Genomic DNA, 16,946 nt, shown 5'->3' with positions numbered 1-16,946 from the left:
CGGAACCCCATGTAAGAAGGGAGACTGGGGACCTCGGACCCCCTGCTATCAGACAGGGGACTCCACCCAGCTGCTGAAGAGCGGGGAGAAGCCGGAGGAGGTGGAGTAGAGGAGAGAGAAAGGGAGGGGCCTGCCTCGCCCCCGCCCCGCAATCCACTCTCATTGGCTAAAGGCTTCCTGGCCCCATCCTACCGCCCGCCTTCGGGCGACGCTTAAAGTGTGCGGAGCAGGTGCCTCCAGGGGAGGACGAACTTTGCCAGAGTTAGTGCTGTTCGCTGCACTCATTCATTGCCTGCAAGCGTCCATCCTCCCGTCCTGCCCGCAGTCGTCGGGAAGGGGACCCGAGGACTGCAGCGGCCACTTGCGGGGCACTGGGGCCAGAGGAGGGCCGGAGAGCGCTGCTGACCCTCGTGGGCTGGGGAGGTGACGGCGGCTGCGTCCATGCAGCTGTGTGCCAGGGCATGGGGGCTGCGCCTGGGCCGCGGAGTCGGGGGCGGCCACCGCCTGGCCCGGGGCGCGGGCTTGAGTTGGGCGCCGCGGGGCCGGGACAGCAGCGGCGGCGGTGGCGGTGGCGGTGGCGGGGACCGCGGCGCGGCTGGGGCCTCGCGCCTCCTGGAGCGCCTCCTGCCCAGACACGATGACTTCGCTCGGAGACACATCGGCCCGGGAGACAAAGACCAGAGGGAGATGCTGCAGGCGCTGGGGCTGGCGGTAAGGCCCTCCACCCTCCACCCCGCGGAGCTCAGCCCGCGGGGCCTCCGGACTCCCACCTTGCCTTCCTCTGGCGTCCCGGGCCCCAGCTCGGTGCGAGCTCGCTCTTAATCTTGGTGCCTCCTCCTTCTCCCACCTTAACTTTTCTGCTGTTCCCGCTCTTCAAAAGTGCATTTTAAAAATGTCCCCAACTCCAGACGAACCCTAATTTTGCAGGAGGAAGACCCCCTGCTTAGAGTGCATTAATCCGGCCAGCTTTCAGTTGCAGACTAAAATCGAACCCGGTGTGGCGGGTTTACCACCCGGCTCCATCATTTTTTTTTCTTTGCCTCCAAAAGATTTCTGTTGCCTGAAGTTTTACTTTAAAAGAAATCCTAATTAGACGATTTAGATGAGGTTCCTACCAGCCTTTGAAGATGAAAAACAGAGGTGGCTCTCTTAATTCAGGCATTATAACTCTGACTGTCTTGCTCACCAGCTGGCATTTATTCTTTTTTTTTAATTTTAGAGCATTGATGAACTCATCGAGAAGACGGTCCCAGCCAGCATCCGCTTGAAAAGACCATTGAAAATGGAAGACCCTGTTTGTAAGTGGCCAGGAGGACTCCCTGGGGCTCCACTTGCTCTGGTTTATTTGCCTTCTAGAATCCCTGATGGTCCAGTTTTGGGGTAGGATTGCTCCGGACTGAAAATATGCAGTACTTTACAGGCCCTGAAACGGTGGGATTTTTCTTCCCAGGAAGAATCTATGCAGCCCCTTTCCTGGTCTTCATCCCTGGGCTGCGGGGGAAGGTACCTACCTATAAGCTTCCCTAGGAAGGCCATGCAAAACACTTGTGGAGGACTCTTCATTCACCCCTACCGGAAGGGCTTTGAGGTCTTTTGAGCTGGGAGTGTTCTTATCTCCATAGATCAGGTGAGACTCAGGAAGGAAAAAAAGGAAATCACCTGAGGCCTGAGGTCATGCATTCAGAAGGAAGCTTAGACTTCTCAAAGTTCTTTGCATTGTCCCCCACCCCCACCCTGCCCCCCACCCCCACCTGGTTCCCGACATACACACACACCACACACACCTACTGAAAAGCAGCAGTGCTTTGCAAAGTTCAAATGATTTTTCTAGAAAAGCACACAAATAAGGTTTATGCTTGATTAAAAGATCTCGGGCTATTTATAGACGTTAATTATTTAAAGATTTGCCTGCATTTATCCATGTGCACCACGTGGGGTGTTGGATCTTCTAAAAAAGAAGTTCCAGACAGTTGTGGGGCCCGATGTAGGTGCTGGGGGCCAAACCTGGGTCCTCTGCAAGAGCAGCACATGCTTTTAACTGCTGAGCCATCTCTCCAGCTCATCTCAGTAGGAATGTTTTTAATGGTCTAAATATTGTTTTGGGGGGTATTTTTATATGGTATTGACTTCTAGTGAGGGAAGAATCTAGACGTCAAGGGTGTGGTCAGAGTTGAAGAACTCTTGTAAGATTAAAAAACCCATCAAGCTTCCTCACCTTGTTATTCATATCGTAGAGATATTTCTCTTTTACTGGGGCAGTTGGGTTTTTGTTTTGTTTGCTGTTGCTTGTTTGGTTTGGTTTCTGTGTAAGGGAATTTTAGATCAAACCTGATTTTGTTTAAAAGATGATGTGAGCCTGTTCTGGTTGCCACTGGGGAATGAATGCTGTGCCTCAGTTCTGCCTAGAACTGCTGCCCTTCTTGCTGTCAGGTTCTGATGGCAGGGAGCTTGCTCACAAAGAAAACCACCTGCCTGAGACCTAGAAATAGCCACATGCTGCATCTATCTCAATTTCAGGAAACCAGAATTCTGAGACATCAAATGTAGCAAAAGCAGAGAGGTCGGCTTGTTTTTTTTGGAACAAGGACTTTCTTGCAGCTCAGGCAAGCTGCAAACTTGTGGTTCCCTGGTCTTCACTCATATTATATGTACACCATAATGTGGAACAATTATTTATTTTTGAGCAAGCTGTTTTGCGGGCGTGATTCTTTTCTGTCTTTCATTTTTAAAGACAGAGTCTCACTGTGTGGCCCTGGCTGGCCGGCTGTGTAGACCAGCTGGGATGAAAGGGGTGTACCACCACATCTGGCCCTAGTCGTGTATGTTTAAAGGAAGCCATTGGTGGATATTTGTGCAAATAAATGCCCTCTGAGGCTTTTAAAGTCTGAATGTCTAGATAGTACAATATGCTTCAAAGTAAGACGTTCTTTTCAGAGCTGGGAATTTTTTTTTTTTTTTTTGGTTTTTTGAGACAGGGTTTTGGTTTTTCTCTGTGTAGCTTTGCGCCTTTCCTGGAACTCACTTTGTAGTCCAGGCTGGCCTCGAACTCACAGACATCCGCCTGGCTCTGCCTCCCGAGTGCTGGGATTAAAGGCGTGCGCCACCACCGCCCGGCCAGAGCTGGGAAATTAATCAGCATTGTCTCTTTTTCTTTCTTTTTTGAGATAGGGTCTCCCTCCCTATCTCTGGAGCTGGCCTGGAACTCACTTTGTAAACCAGGCTTATCTCAAATGCAGAGATCCACCTGCCTCTGACTCCTGAGTGCTGGGAGTGCTGGGATTAAAGATCAACTGGTTTTGTGGTTGTTTAGTTCAGATGACTAACGTTTCCATCAAGAGTCCCCCCCACCCCACCCCCAATCCCTTGGAACAGGTTCCCAAGACTTTGCAACTTGAGTGTAGACCTTAAACCTAGTGGCTTCTGCAAGATTTTAGGTTGGTTCCATCTGCTTAGTCTGAAGCGACCTGGAGAAAATATTGTACAATCAAAATTCCCACCTGCCCTTTTCTGCAAAGCTTGCATATTGGAATAAGGAGCAAGGGTGATGTGAGGGGTAGGGATGCTGAATTCACAAGACTTGGGGGTTTTACTGTTCTGTGCCATGGATAACGAATAGTCTCTGAGGAAAGCCCGTCGGTTGGTTCTTGCTGTCTCCAGTGGGAGCATTTTGGAGTAGAGCAGCCTTACCCAAACCTAGCTTCCTATGAGTACTGATACTCTTCTGGACTGGGGAGGAATACACCAAGGCAGGGTTTGTCAGCTGTGGTGGCTACAGGAGCAGGTTGCTGTCTTTAATAGCCTCTGTCTTTAATAAGGAGACATTTGGTTAATTCTTTAGCATAACTAAATAATCTTAAACGTTTATATAGTGCTCCCCATGGGCACTTTTGAAAAGTGCTTTCTTTGTATTGTTTATTCAATCCTCATTACAATCCCACAAACCAAGTTGATCTTTCTCCCTCTTTCTCCTCTCTTTTGGAGACAAGAACCTCAACTGTGTTGCCCAGGCTGGTCACAAATTTTGGACTCAAGTGGTTCTTTCTTCCCTTCCCAGGTACCTAGGACCGGAGCCCCTCACTACCACGCAGTCACTAACTGTCCCCTTCAAAAGGGAAGAAGCCATGCTGTACAGAGGCCCTTTAACTTGCCAAGGTCACAGCTAGTGACCTTTCGGGGGGAGCAGGATGCAAACTCAGGCCACCTGCATCCATGCCCCCCCCCTCCAGTCACCATGACATTGCTCTATCCGGGCAAAGTGGAGAACTCTTGTCCTGACTCTTCTAAGGGCCACAAAGCCAGTCCCGCTACTGGAGTCACTCTTGCCCCAGTGGAAATGAGACGCCATGATGAGGGCGAGCGTTTAAGTGTGGGCGCTCTCAGGCCCACCACCAGGGTGTGGCGGTGTAGTTAGTATTGAGGGCCAAGCGCTTGCGTAGACGGGGAAATAACCCCCTGCTAACAATCCTAGAGGATGATCCTGCAGGCAGAAGGACCAGCAAGCAACGGACAGAGAACCAAGGGTTCCATCAGTCTGGGAAGAGGGCCTTCCTCTCAGACACTTCAGAAAGTGCCTTGAAAAATACCTTTATCAGTCTCCCAGTAAGTCATTATTCAAAGAAGCAAGCAGTGCCACTCAGTTCAAAATCCGGTCAGCTTAGTTCCTCTCAGGTGAGTTTCCCTCCCCCAGTCACAACCTTGCACCGAAATAAATAATAAATAAATTAGTTTAAGAAATGTATTTTAGTGGGAACGTTGGTTTCTCTGAACGGTACAAGCTGTCTTTTAATTATTTTGTATTTTCTGTAGTACTATCTTATTAATGTTCTAATTAATTAAAAAGTACGCCAGAAACCAAACTGATGACTTTTGAGTCATGCTCTGTTTTGCTGTGTAATCTTTCCAGTCGTCCTCTCTAAGGAGCCAGATTAAACTAGCCTGAACTAACCGGACTAACGGCCTGGAGATTAAAGTTTACACCAAATCTCACCCTGCTTTTCCTGGGCATGCTGTGGGAGAGAGGAGAAGCGAACCCTCTAATGCTCCACTTATTCAACTGGAGCTGAGCTGTCAGAACGAGAGTCCTGATGGGCTCGTGGGAACTCAGTGTTCTAAGGCGTGTCGTCAGAATGAATTTTTAAACAAATGTTTAAAGGAGGGCAGTGGTCAAGGGAGGGGCATTGTGCAATGTGTGTGAAAGTGATGACTTTATCCCCGGAGGGTTATGTCGTCCCAGAGCTGCTCTGAGCTCTTAGAATGGGGCAGCTCTCCTTCCCAAATCAGTCCTGCCTGCAACAGGGTCCTCAGTCTATCCCAAGGCTCTCGGCTATTTCTGGCTCCTCCCATTCCCAATGGAGATAAGTATACCTCTTTTATAACTAGGATCATTTCAGTGTTGGTTTTTTGTTGTTAATCTAATACCTGGGGCCATAAAGGCCAAGTGACAAAGTCAAGGTTATTTATTCTGAACTTGTAGTAAGAATTAGACTTGAGTTTTGGGAAATTAAAAAAATATACATTTACAGTGTGGAGCTGAGGGAGCTTCAGGGATGTTCCAGTAGGAGGCTGTTGGCTTTCGGGACACTATAGCAGGGCTCATGAGAGGCATAGAATCAAGGCACAGCTTTGACAGAGATGAGTTGAGGCTGTATGTACATCTTCCTTTGATTGTTCCTGAGCTGGAAGTGGTCGATTCAGTGCTAGGAATTGAACCCAGAGCCTCTGGACTGCTAGGCAGCCCAGAAATCCCAGTCTTTATACCATTTATTTTTAACATTAAAGTATTTGAAGTTTTCTTGGGTTTTGATATGTGGAAGCATGAAATACCTAAATATGGTGTTTTCTTTTTTAAAAAAAATTAGGTGTGGGAGTAGGGTGTGCACGAGCTTAGGTGCCCTTGGAGTATGAAGAGGGGTGTTGGATTCCCTGGAACTGGAGTGAGGAATGGTTATGAGATGCTTGATTGGGTACTGAGAATATCTCGGCCATCTCTCTAGCCTCCAGCCTCTTCTTAAAGGATCCCAGAACCCATCAAGCATCCACAAAGATGTATACATTTTTTTATTATTATTTTGTGCGTTGGTGAGCTGGCTCAGTGTGTAAGGGCACGTGCAGCCAAGTCTGAGCAATCCCCTCCAGGACCTACAGGCTGAAGGAGAGAATGAGCCGCACAGATTCTTCTCTGATATGACATTCTCATGCTCTCTGAGCACACACTAAGTGCAAACTAGTCTTTCAACGATTATATTTTGCATTAATAACATTCCTTAACATTGTTTTTTAAAGTGGACTGTTTGGGACAAACTATAGGTGATCCATTGTTAGTTAGAAATTATTGCCAAATTCAATGGTTTCTCTAAAAGAATAACAAGCTGCAGTCCCCGTGAGCTGCCGTGAGGTTCTGTTGGGCCTGCTCACCTTAACTTTTTCTCTTGCTTGGTTTTCACTCGCCGAAGGGAGTGTAGAGAGACTAGAAAGATGGCTCAGTGGTTATGGCACTTGCTGTTTTGGGAGAGAAACAGGGTTTGGGTCCCAGCACCCACATGGCAGCTTGCAACCACTAGGACTCCGAATCCCAGGGACTTAGCTGATGTCCTCTTCTGGCCTCTGGGCACCAGGCATGCAGATGGTACATGGGCATGTGTGCAGGCAAAACCACTAATACACACACATTTTTAAAAAGGATTTTAAAGATATTTGCAGATAGAGTTTTTGACACAGATTTTCCTGTATATCTCCTGCCCTCACCTCCCACCAGCTTGATCAGTTTGTTACCATCAATGGACCCCTTTTTCCTTTCTTCCTCCTCTTCATTCTGTGTATCCCATGACGGCCTCTTCCTTGTGGTTGTCTTGCCCTGGCCTCCTGCATGCTAGAATTGATGTGCACCACCATGGATGGATCTATGTCAATGTTTACCTGTGGAGCACAGTTAACATGGGGCTTAGCAGAATTTCTTATGGAGCAGTGCGTAATGAATGATACTGTGTGTTCTGGGAGTTTGGAACTGTACAGTGACCTGTATTGATCACAGTATTAGAATAGTTCCACTGCCTTAAAATCTACAGACACAATCCTAAAACTGCTTCATTTATCCCACTTTGTACATATTTCCTATATAATATTAACTTACGGTGAATTTTATATAGCATCAAAAATATTCAGTGCTATCAAAATCACTTACTATGATTTTATAACATTTTAGACACAGTATTATCCTAGAAGATCACTAAGGTATGACAGACCCTTTATCCATATATGAAATTCCCTGGACTATTCAGGTTTTTGGGTTTTGAACTGGTGTTTCTATGGCCTTTGTCATCAGTAAGTGGTTAACTGCCATTACCAGATCTATTTCCATAGTTTCCTCCCTCAACTTTCTGTCCTCATTTATCGAAAGGCTTCTATGGAAGGTACTACTCAGGCACCGGATGTACTAGAGTCAAGTGATAATAAAGATAAGGTCCCTAGCAGGACTGAATATTCTGAATATTCTGCAAATAGGATGGATACCGAGATTATGGCGTGGGCAGAGGTGAAAGTGTAAAAAACACATGGCCATCTGAGGAATGGTGGATAAACCGTAAGTAGACTAGTGGCTGGGAAGTATGGAAAGCAAGAAATGAGATGCTGCTCTGGAGGATTCAGAGCCAAAAAGTTTATATGGCATATGTTAAATAGTTCACTTTACCTGGAAACAGATGTAAATACACACAAATGGAAGCAGGGGATGACGGGAGCCCACAGGCTGCTGAGGGTCTGATCCTGGCAGAGTGGAACAGAGGTGATAGGAAGACTGCAAATCTGGAAAGGGTAGGAGTTGAAAGGCATATAGAACTCAAGAGAAAGATGGGAGATACCGTCGTAGACTAAAGAGTCTGCAGTGACTTCGTGGGGATGAGTGACTTCCCCAGGGGAATGTAGAGAAGAAAGAGGCAGAATGTGTGGAAGCAGAGCATGGAGAGGGGGAACAGAACAGTTAGGTAGTGTCACCAGGGTCAGGAAGACAATTTTCCACAAGTCTTGTGGTCCCTGTGTTGAGTGCTGGACCTCTCTTAGGTCCAAGAAGGAAGAATGCCACAGAATCAAGAGCACACCCCTCCACCACCACCCTGGGTGGTAGGAGTTTGGAAGCCGCCTGCCCTTTGCAGGTTCTCTTTGCATGGTAAGCAGGAAGAATTAAGACTGAATTAGGCAAAAGTGGAGTTTCCAAAGAGTCAGCATGTCTGTCTAGGAGGTAAAAATGGAGGTCACCCCTCACAGAGAGCCTGCTGAGGTCAAATGGCATTGGTTCTGCCAGGCATCATTTAGTGATCCTGGAACAAGAACCAAGAAATGTGGTCATTGAGTTCAAGTGAGGCTGAGCACTGGCATCATCGAGTGCCAAATACTTCAAGGTCTACCAGTCAGCTCAGGTCACTGGGTTCGGAGAGAGATGGAGGGGCTCATCCACCTTGCACCTAGAGGTTCACTGGCCAACTTCATGAAACAGGGGTCGAGGGCGTGAGCAGCACACTAATTCTGAATCAGAGGCTCCAGGGCAAGCGCTAGATCGCAAGGCTGTACGTTGTTCTCAGTATCAGTGTTGTGACTTCCGTGGGTCTTTGGTAAACCACCTGCCTGGTAGCTGTGTGCCCGGCTTTATGTATGTTGTATGGTGGGTGAAGACTTAGATCTCTTTCTAAGATTTATTTATAAGTTATGGCCAGACATAGTGACTCATGGCTTTAATCCCAGCACTTGGGAGGCAGAGGCAGGTAGATCTCAGTAATTTCGAGGCCAGCCTGGTCTACACAGTGGGTTCTTGTCTCAAAAACAAACACAAACGAATCACCACCAAAAAATAAAAATTATTGTTATTTTTTATTTATGTGTATGTGCGCTTTTGTGTGCACTTAGAGGCCAGAAGAAGGCATTGGAGCCCCTGGAACTGGAGCCATAGATGGTTGTAAGCTGCTCAGTGTGGGTGCTGGAAATTAATCTCTCATCCTCTGTGAGAGCATCAAGTCCTCATAACTACTGAGCCATCTCTAGCCCCTCAGATTTCATTTTCACTGCTTGGGCCTGTTTTGCTTATAATTCCAGGAAATGTTTATAGTACCAACTGAGAGTTTTAGTAAGGATTCTCCATGCTGATTAAACTATGAAAAAATGAAATCTCTGACAATCTAAAGTTATAGGCTCTGATAGAACATTGCCAATTGTGTCAAGTTTCCATTTATGAATGTTTCTCCAAAGCTTTAGCTTATAGAACTATAAGCTAAAATATTGTAGTAGCCTACTATGGATTCTGTAATAGGTCAGTTACTAGGTGTGCTGAACTACCTGCATGGGAGGGCTTAGGTGATTTTCACTGCAGCATGCTGGTCTCAATCCGGCCATGCTCCTGTCTGCGAAGAGATTACAATTCGTTCCTTGGTGAGATTATAAATTAAGCCACAGACCTCTCTCCATAGACTGTCCCTTTGATCTGTAAGAAGCTGTCATTTGCCTCTCCCTCGGGCAGGATAAGTTGTTTGAGTTAAGCTCTTAGAACATGCACTTCCCTTGTGCTCTCGCTCTGCAGGGCATAACAGTGTGCCCAGGGGGTAGAGAAGAGGAAAAACAAGCACTCCATGGATTCCCATTTCAATCTCACCATCTGGCCCGAATAGGAATACATAGGTCATCTGGTGTTCTAGATAAATATTATGAATTGCAATGTTTCTCTATGTTTGCTTTTCTTTAAAAAAAAAAAAAAAAAAAAAAAAAAAAAAGAGGCCATGATGGTGGCCTCTCTGAGAAAGGAGAGACTTGAGTTTGGGGAAGAACGGATCTGACGTTCCCCATCTTCTCTCTACAGCTGTGGCTGCTGTTCTGTTGATCCTGAAGCTATGTGTCTTTCAGCTGAGCAGGGCCCACGGCAAAGGAGGACTCTGTCCTTTGCTGATGGGAAGGAAGGAGCCATCAGACACAGACACCCTGGTGGTAGCGCAGTGAGGAGTTATGGAAGACTGAGTCGGGTGCTTTGCTGATTGCAAGAGTCTGACCAGATCAGGACAATGGAAGTTGGAGGGGAGGTCAGACCAATGTGGTACTCCTGTTGCTTGGCCACATAGTGACTGATTTTTCATGTTAATGATCAGTTTGACATTGTCTGGAATCATCTAGGAAAAGAATATCTAAGGGGAAAGGATAGGTTAGCCCACAGGTGTGTCTAGGGCAGAGATCATCTCGATTACATTAATGGGAAGTAGGAAGACCCATCCTTGATTGGTGGCATCATTCCTCGGCAGAGGATCCTGTATTATTTAAGAGTGGGAATGATGGAGCACTGGCGTACAGGTTTTTGTTTAATGGTTCTCTATTCTTGACTGTTGACTTAAGAAGAGTGAATATTTCACGCCCCTGCTGCCTTGACTTCCCCATGGCGACTGCAACTGGAATTGAGGGCCAGATTTACTCTTTCTTTTTAAAGCTGTGTCTATAAAGTGCAGGTATTTTTAATCCATGTACCATGAAGTGGAACTAAGACATCAATCCTCGGCCTGCGTCTTAGGGCCTGCCCTTTGAGTTCCCACTCTACAGTGGCCAGAGAAACTAGTGTGGTTTGGCTTCCTGTGATGAAAAAATTCTGTAATTGAACAGACCTTGGGCATGAAATCCTCCACTGCCCAGGGAGGAAACTTGACACCAACAGGGTCATGGACTGGTTGTGTGGGCCATGTGGTTACGGGCAGGATAAAAAGGATATTATAAATGACTAGGTGATATGAGAAAAAGGCTATGTTTTTAGGCAGAATTTGAATATTAATTCTGACTTTTACCCAGAATATCCTAATATACACTATTGATCATGAAATGATCATGAAATATTTATCATGTTGATTCCTGCCCTCCCCACCCAACCCCCACCCGCCGTGGTTTCCACACAGCTTTGGAACCAAGGGATATGCATGCTGGCAAGAAAAGTCTGCCAAGGCAATCTCCACCCTCACAGTCTGTCCCCAGCTTTTCCCTTCAGCCTCTGGCAAAGAAAGACCTTTCTCAAACTGGTGAATTGTCTGGGCAAACTCAAATATGAGTGTGTTGGTCTTCAGCACTGACGATTCCCTCGGAGCCTTTCTTAGTGTCTTGCCAAGTGGAGGCGGGTGTGACAATGGGGGGGGGGGGAGACTGTGACACTGCTTGCTGCCTGCTCTGTGCGGAGGCTGCTGTCCCATAGAGCTCTGCACCACTCTGCTTCTCAAAGACTACTGCATTCCAGGAATGATGCCATCACTTAATCTTTGTCAGAAGCACAAGACTTTCGAGGGAGGGTGAGATCCCACTCTCCCTCCAACCTCAACGTTCTGTGCATCATCTCAGAGATGTCCCCCTCAGTTCAAGCACGTGCCTGGTTATTTTCTGTTGTTATTTTATCTATTTACTTCCTTTGTGTGTATATGAGATTATGTGTGGAGGTTTGAGGACAGTTTGCAGGGGTGGATGGGACTTGGGTATCTCCTTCTTCCACCATGTGGGTCCCACGGTTTGAACTCAACAAGCAGGCTATCAGACTTGGCGGCAGGCACCTTTACTGGCTGAGGTCTATTGTTTTGTTTCCACAAGACTAGTTAGTTCAGGTTGGCCTTGAACTCAGGGCAATCTTCCTGGCTCAGCTTCTTAAGCGCTGGGATTATAGGAAGGTATTACCACACTCGTGGTATATTTATTCTTTGAAAATATGAATGATAAAAATTTAGACATAGCTCAAGGTAGAATGCTTGCTTAGTATTCTAAATAAGGACATTAAGTTTAATCCCTCATACCACACACACACACACACACACACATATACAAAGAGAGAGAGAAACAAAGGGCATGATCATGATCTGAGCAGTGTATATGAACACTGTATAGGACCACAGGAATGCCATCTTCAGGTTATGGGGGCAAAGAAAAGCATGAATGTATCTGCCTATATAATTAAGATTTAAAAAAAAAAACAATAGGGTTTTGTCACGAGTTCCATGAAGAGCATGTGTTCAAGTAGGCATGTGTTTAGGCAACAATACACATGTTGACGCACATAGCTTACCTGTCCATTTCAAGGCATTTCTTGTACAGATTCATTTATCTGAAAAAATCTCAACAACCATAGCAACGGGTCAAGTGTCTAAGACCTAACATTTAGCCGGGTGGTGGTGGTGCATGCCTTTATCCCAGCACTCGGGAGGTAGAGCCAGGCAGATCTGTGAGTTAGAGGCCAGCCTGGGCTTCAGAGTGAGTTCCAGGATAGGCGCAAAGCCACACAGAGAAACCCTGTCTTGAAAAACCAAAAAAAAAAAAAAAAAAAAAAAAAAAAAAAAAGAACCTACCATTTATTTGAACCAGGTGTGGTGACACATATCTTTAATTCCAACACTAGAAGGCAGAAGCAGGCATATCTCAGAATTTGAGGCCAGCCTGGTCTATTTAGCAAGAGTCCCAGGTCAGCCAGAGCTCTGTAGTGAGACTTTCTCTCAAAATGAAAAGAAAAAGTTCATTTGGCACAAAGTTCTGGGTATTTCAGGCACACACAGCAAGGAAGCTGCCATTAGGAAGCCTTTCTCACGGGGAATTACGTAAGGAGGAAGAAGGTGTACTCAGTGAATTCCAAGAAGACGCTGCAGGCCCCGCCTGGAGGCTCCTAGGAAGCCGAGCGAGCCCAGAGGGCACTGAACTCTGCTCTCTGGCCATCAGGACCAGGGCATTATGCAATGCTCTGAGGCAGAGGTCTAAACAGGTCAGAAGTAGGGGTTTGTTCCACAAGTAGAAAACGTGCTGCTTCGTTGTGAGAAAGATTGCTTGAGCTCTTGCTGGCTTGGGAGTACACGGTGGGTGGGGAGCTCACACTGTGAGCAGCCCTGCAGGGCTGAAGGCAAAAGAGAATGACAGCTTGCCTCCAAGTGGTTGTGTGTGTGTGTGTGTGTGTGTGTGTGTGTGTGTGTGTGTGTGTGTGTGGCAGAATCTCACTGTGCAGCTCAGTCTGGCCTCTTGCTCACTGTGTATCCCAAGTTGGCCCTGAACTCATGGCAATCCTCCTGTCTCAGTCTCCCAAGTGCTAGGATTAATGGCATGAAGCACAGCGCCTGGCCTCCTCCTGGCTTTTAATAGATGTCTCCTTCCTCATTCTATCTCATTCCTCTCCTAGTTAGTGTAACTGTAGTCCACCCTCAAGAGTCAATTCTTGGGCCTAGGAATGCGATCTTTTCGTTAAGTTAGGAGGAAAAGCGTGAGAAATGTGCACCTTCTTGAGTGGGCTCTGGTGTGAGAGCAAGGGATCTGGTTTTTTTCCCTCTTTCTTTTGTCCACACAGTCTCCTGGGGATGAGCTGCCCAGGGATTGGATGGCACAATCTCCTGTGGGGGGCTTCTCTTACTAGGCAGGAGGTAAAGGCTGCCACTTTGGGATTAGAGATCTATTTTCTGGAGAAAGGGAGGCACTTTTCAAGGCAGATGAGAAGGGACAGTGATGGACACTGTGTTCTTCCAATGGAAATTGTATTTAGATTTGATTGTGGTCCAAATCTTAGACTTTGAGACATGGTTCTGCTCAGTTCCATCTCAGCTGGTCTGGACTCAGCATATACATCTCTATGATATATACATACATATACAACATGAACTTGGTAGGTTTTGGCTTTTCCTGTAGGTAGGTGGGAGGATACAGAAGGAAGAGAGATGAGAACTAGACTCTGTCAACTGGAGTTTAGTGTTCCCCATCATTTACTTTCTGTTGAAAGCAAAGGGAGGTAATAGAATGAATTATGCTCTGTATATCAAGATAATAGACATTTGTGCCATGTCTATACTCAGCATATGCATCTCCTTTTCTCTCATTTTCTTTCCTTCTGTTACTATGTGGACATGTCACAATGACTCAAGGGACATTTTTCTGAATGGCTATGAGAAACAATAGCCAGTGAGCAAACACGTGAAACTCTTCCGACACTAAGCTCTATGTTCAGAGAATAGTTTTTCTTATGTGTGGGTGAGGATGCCTGAGGTCTTAGATTTTTATCATAGCGATGTTCTGGCTTCTAGTTGGAAAGTTTCAGTTATGATAAGCAATGGATGAGTGAACGGGAACAGCTCCTCACAACATTCACACTTTAGGAAGCATGACCAAGAACTCTATTTTAGTTTCCAGTTGCTGTAATAAATACTCTGACCAAATAACTCAAAGGAAGAAGGGATTTATTTGGCTCAAAACTCTAGGTTACAGTCCATCATTGCGCACAAACCAAGGCAGCAGGAACATGAAGATGCCTGGCCACATTATTACATCAGCAGTCAAGAGCAGAGTGGTGCATAGTGAACGCCTCATTAATGCTCCCTTCCCAGAGGATTCAAGATTGGGTCAATTACCAATACCCTGTCCTGGGGATAGAACCCAGGGCCTGTACATTGCTGTACTACTGAGATACAACCTCAGCTCTTTGCTTTTTAAAGACAGGGTCTTGCCCTATAGCCTAGTTGGCCTCAGAGTTAAGAACCTCCTGCCTCTGTCTTCTGAGAGCTAGCAATCACAAGCCACACCATGGCTGGTTTACTGTACTAACCATGGCACAAATGTCTATTATCTTGATGTACAGAGCATAACTCATTCTATTACCTCCCTTTGCTATCAACAGAAAGGAAATGAGAGCATAAAGATCAGGCTATAATCAGTTTGCATAGGGAAGAATTCATATTGACCCTAGTGAGGTAGGAGCAGAATCAACATGAACTTGGTAGGTTTGGCTTTTCCTGTAGGTAGGTGGGAGGATACAGAAGGAAGAGAGATGAGAACTAGACTCCTGTCAACTGGAGTTTAGTGTTCCCCATCATATCTTGAAGTATTAAATGTTTGATTTTCTTGTACAAGGAACATTCGGGCTCCTTCACTATTCTAGTCAAGAGTCCAGGGTTTCCAGAAATGTCAGCATTTCTCATGATAGTGTTCATGCCTTCCAACTTGAATGTTCTACTTGAGATTTTTTTTTAAAATGTGTGTGTTTGTTTTGCATTGACCTCACTATGTAGCCCTTGCTGGCCTGGAACTTGCTTTGTAAACCAGGCTGCCCTTGAATTTACAGAGATCTGCCTGCCTCTGCCTCCTGAATGCTGAGATTAAAGACATGCCTTTTTATGCTTCTGAGTATAATTACTTTGTTCCTTGTTTATGCTGAATTGCCTTTTAAAAATCACACAAACATTTTATGAGCATCTTCACATTTAGGTTTCTGTTCCATTTTAAGTGTCCAGTACCATCTTAGTTCCTATGTCAAATGAAAAGATGGTCCTGCCACTTTATCTCCCATAAGACTGTCATTAGATTTAGTCTCAACTGTCTTGAGAGTCGGGTCTTGTTGGGCTACTTTTAGGGAGTGCGGGCAATATCTTCTTCCAAGGTTCCTAGATACTCTCCTTGGGGAAACTGGCCCACCTCTCTTACTGCTCCTCTGGAGGGTCCTCTACTGCAGATCTATCTGTAATAGAAACTGTCTTTGGTATCATTGGGAATGAGCGCACACAGCAGATCATCATAGGACTAGAAAATGAAACCTTATGAAAATTAAAATGTAAAATGAAAGAATAAAGAGAAAATTACTGCTGGTCTGATGGCAAAAATCCAAACAGCACATTTGAAGCTTCTTCTACCAGGAAGAGCATTAGCTTTCTGCTGAAGAAAACAGACCAGCGGTGACCAGGCCGTGTCTACTCTTCCAGGAGAAGAGGTCCATGGGTTGACTGTTCGGCAGTCTTCTTGGATTCTGGCACTGAGCTCCAGGGCTCCTGTCACTTTCCTGAGCTGCTTCTGAGACTTTGAGTTTTAAAAGCATATTTTTGAGGGACAGCACGATGGCCTAGTGAGTAAGGGTGCTTGCCCTGTAAGCCTGGAGACCTGGATTTGCTCCCAAGAAGCCATGTAAAGGTAGAAAGGGAGGACATGAGTCCTTGAAGATATCCTCTAACTTCCACACATGAGTTGTGGCAGACTCTCTCTCTCTCTCTCTCTCTCTCTCTCTCTCTCTCTCTCTCTCTCTCTCTCTCTCTCTCACACACACACACACACACACACACACACACACACACGAGAGAGACAGAGAGACAGAGAGAGAGAGAGAGAGAGAGAGAGAGAGAGAGAGCAAGCAAGCATTTTTCAGATAATTTAACTTAATGAGAAAGGTGGGTCCATAATTCCATAATCGTGGATCTTGGCATAGTAACCATTTCCCTAACTGTGAGGCTTACGTGTTCCCACAGGACACCCCCTTTCCACACCCCTTTTCTGCTCCAGTTCTTTCAAGACTCTCCAGAGAAAACTAAAACGTGGGGTTTAGTTCTTTGTATCAAAACCTAATTCATCGGGGAAAAACCCAAGAAGGATCACTTGGCCAGCATCTTGCTTGTGTTGAAGGTGCAGGCATGCCGTGCACACGAGTGATGGCCAAACAACACCTTTCCACAAATCAGTTCCCTCCTTCTGCTGTGGAGTCTGGGGATCCAACTCAGGTTTTTGGGCTTTTGTGGCAAGCATTTCTACCCATTGAGCTACCTTGTCCATCTCACCATAGTTATTTCTAACCAAGTCAATTAACATTCTATTATTCTTGCCAGGCATGGAGCCAGTTAGAACTGAATTGCTTATCCCAATTCAGCTGTTTGTAGAACATGACTTTAAGATTCTCCTGCCTCCCCAGCATTATACTGTGAGGAAGAATGAGTATTGCCCAGGGCGGATCTTTTTGTTTATTTGTCTTGAGACAGGGTCTCATCTGTAGCCTTGGTTATATTGAAACTTGTATGTAGACCAGGCTGGCCTCAAACTCAGAGGTCTTCCTGCCCTTACCTCCAGAGTGTTGAGACTCCGGGCGGATCTTTGGGCTGAATAATTGACTATGGCATCTGTCCAGGTCACCTTGAGGTGATGTAGGAAGCACTGCACATCTGTATTGACTGCAT

General features: G+C 46.0%; 1 protein-coding gene across 1 annotated transcript in view; it reads left to right on the top strand.

Annotated features, from left to right (window-relative positions):
* Positions 1–303: 303 nt before the first annotated feature.
* Gldc (glycine decarboxylase) overlaps positions 304–16,946 on the top strand; it is an 86,931-nt gene continuing 70,288 nt past the window's right edge. Inside the window, exons 1-2 of the mRNA XM_042262586.2 lie at positions 304–711; positions 1,220–1,298. Of these exons, the coding sequence (XP_042118520.2) occupies positions 442–711; positions 1,220–1,298 (349 nt within the window). The 5' untranslated portion in view covers positions 304–441. The remainder of the gene's footprint in view (positions 712–1,219; positions 1,299–16,946) is intronic.

The sequence above is a fragment of the Peromyscus maniculatus genome, chromosome 1, assembly GCF_049852395.1.
Source record: "Peromyscus maniculatus bairdii isolate BWxNUB_F1_BW_parent chromosome 1, HU_Pman_BW_mat_3.1, whole genome shotgun sequence".
NCBI lineage: Eukaryota > Metazoa > Chordata > Mammalia > Rodentia > Cricetidae > Peromyscus > Peromyscus maniculatus.
This window is presented reverse-complemented; position numbering and strand designations above follow the sequence as displayed.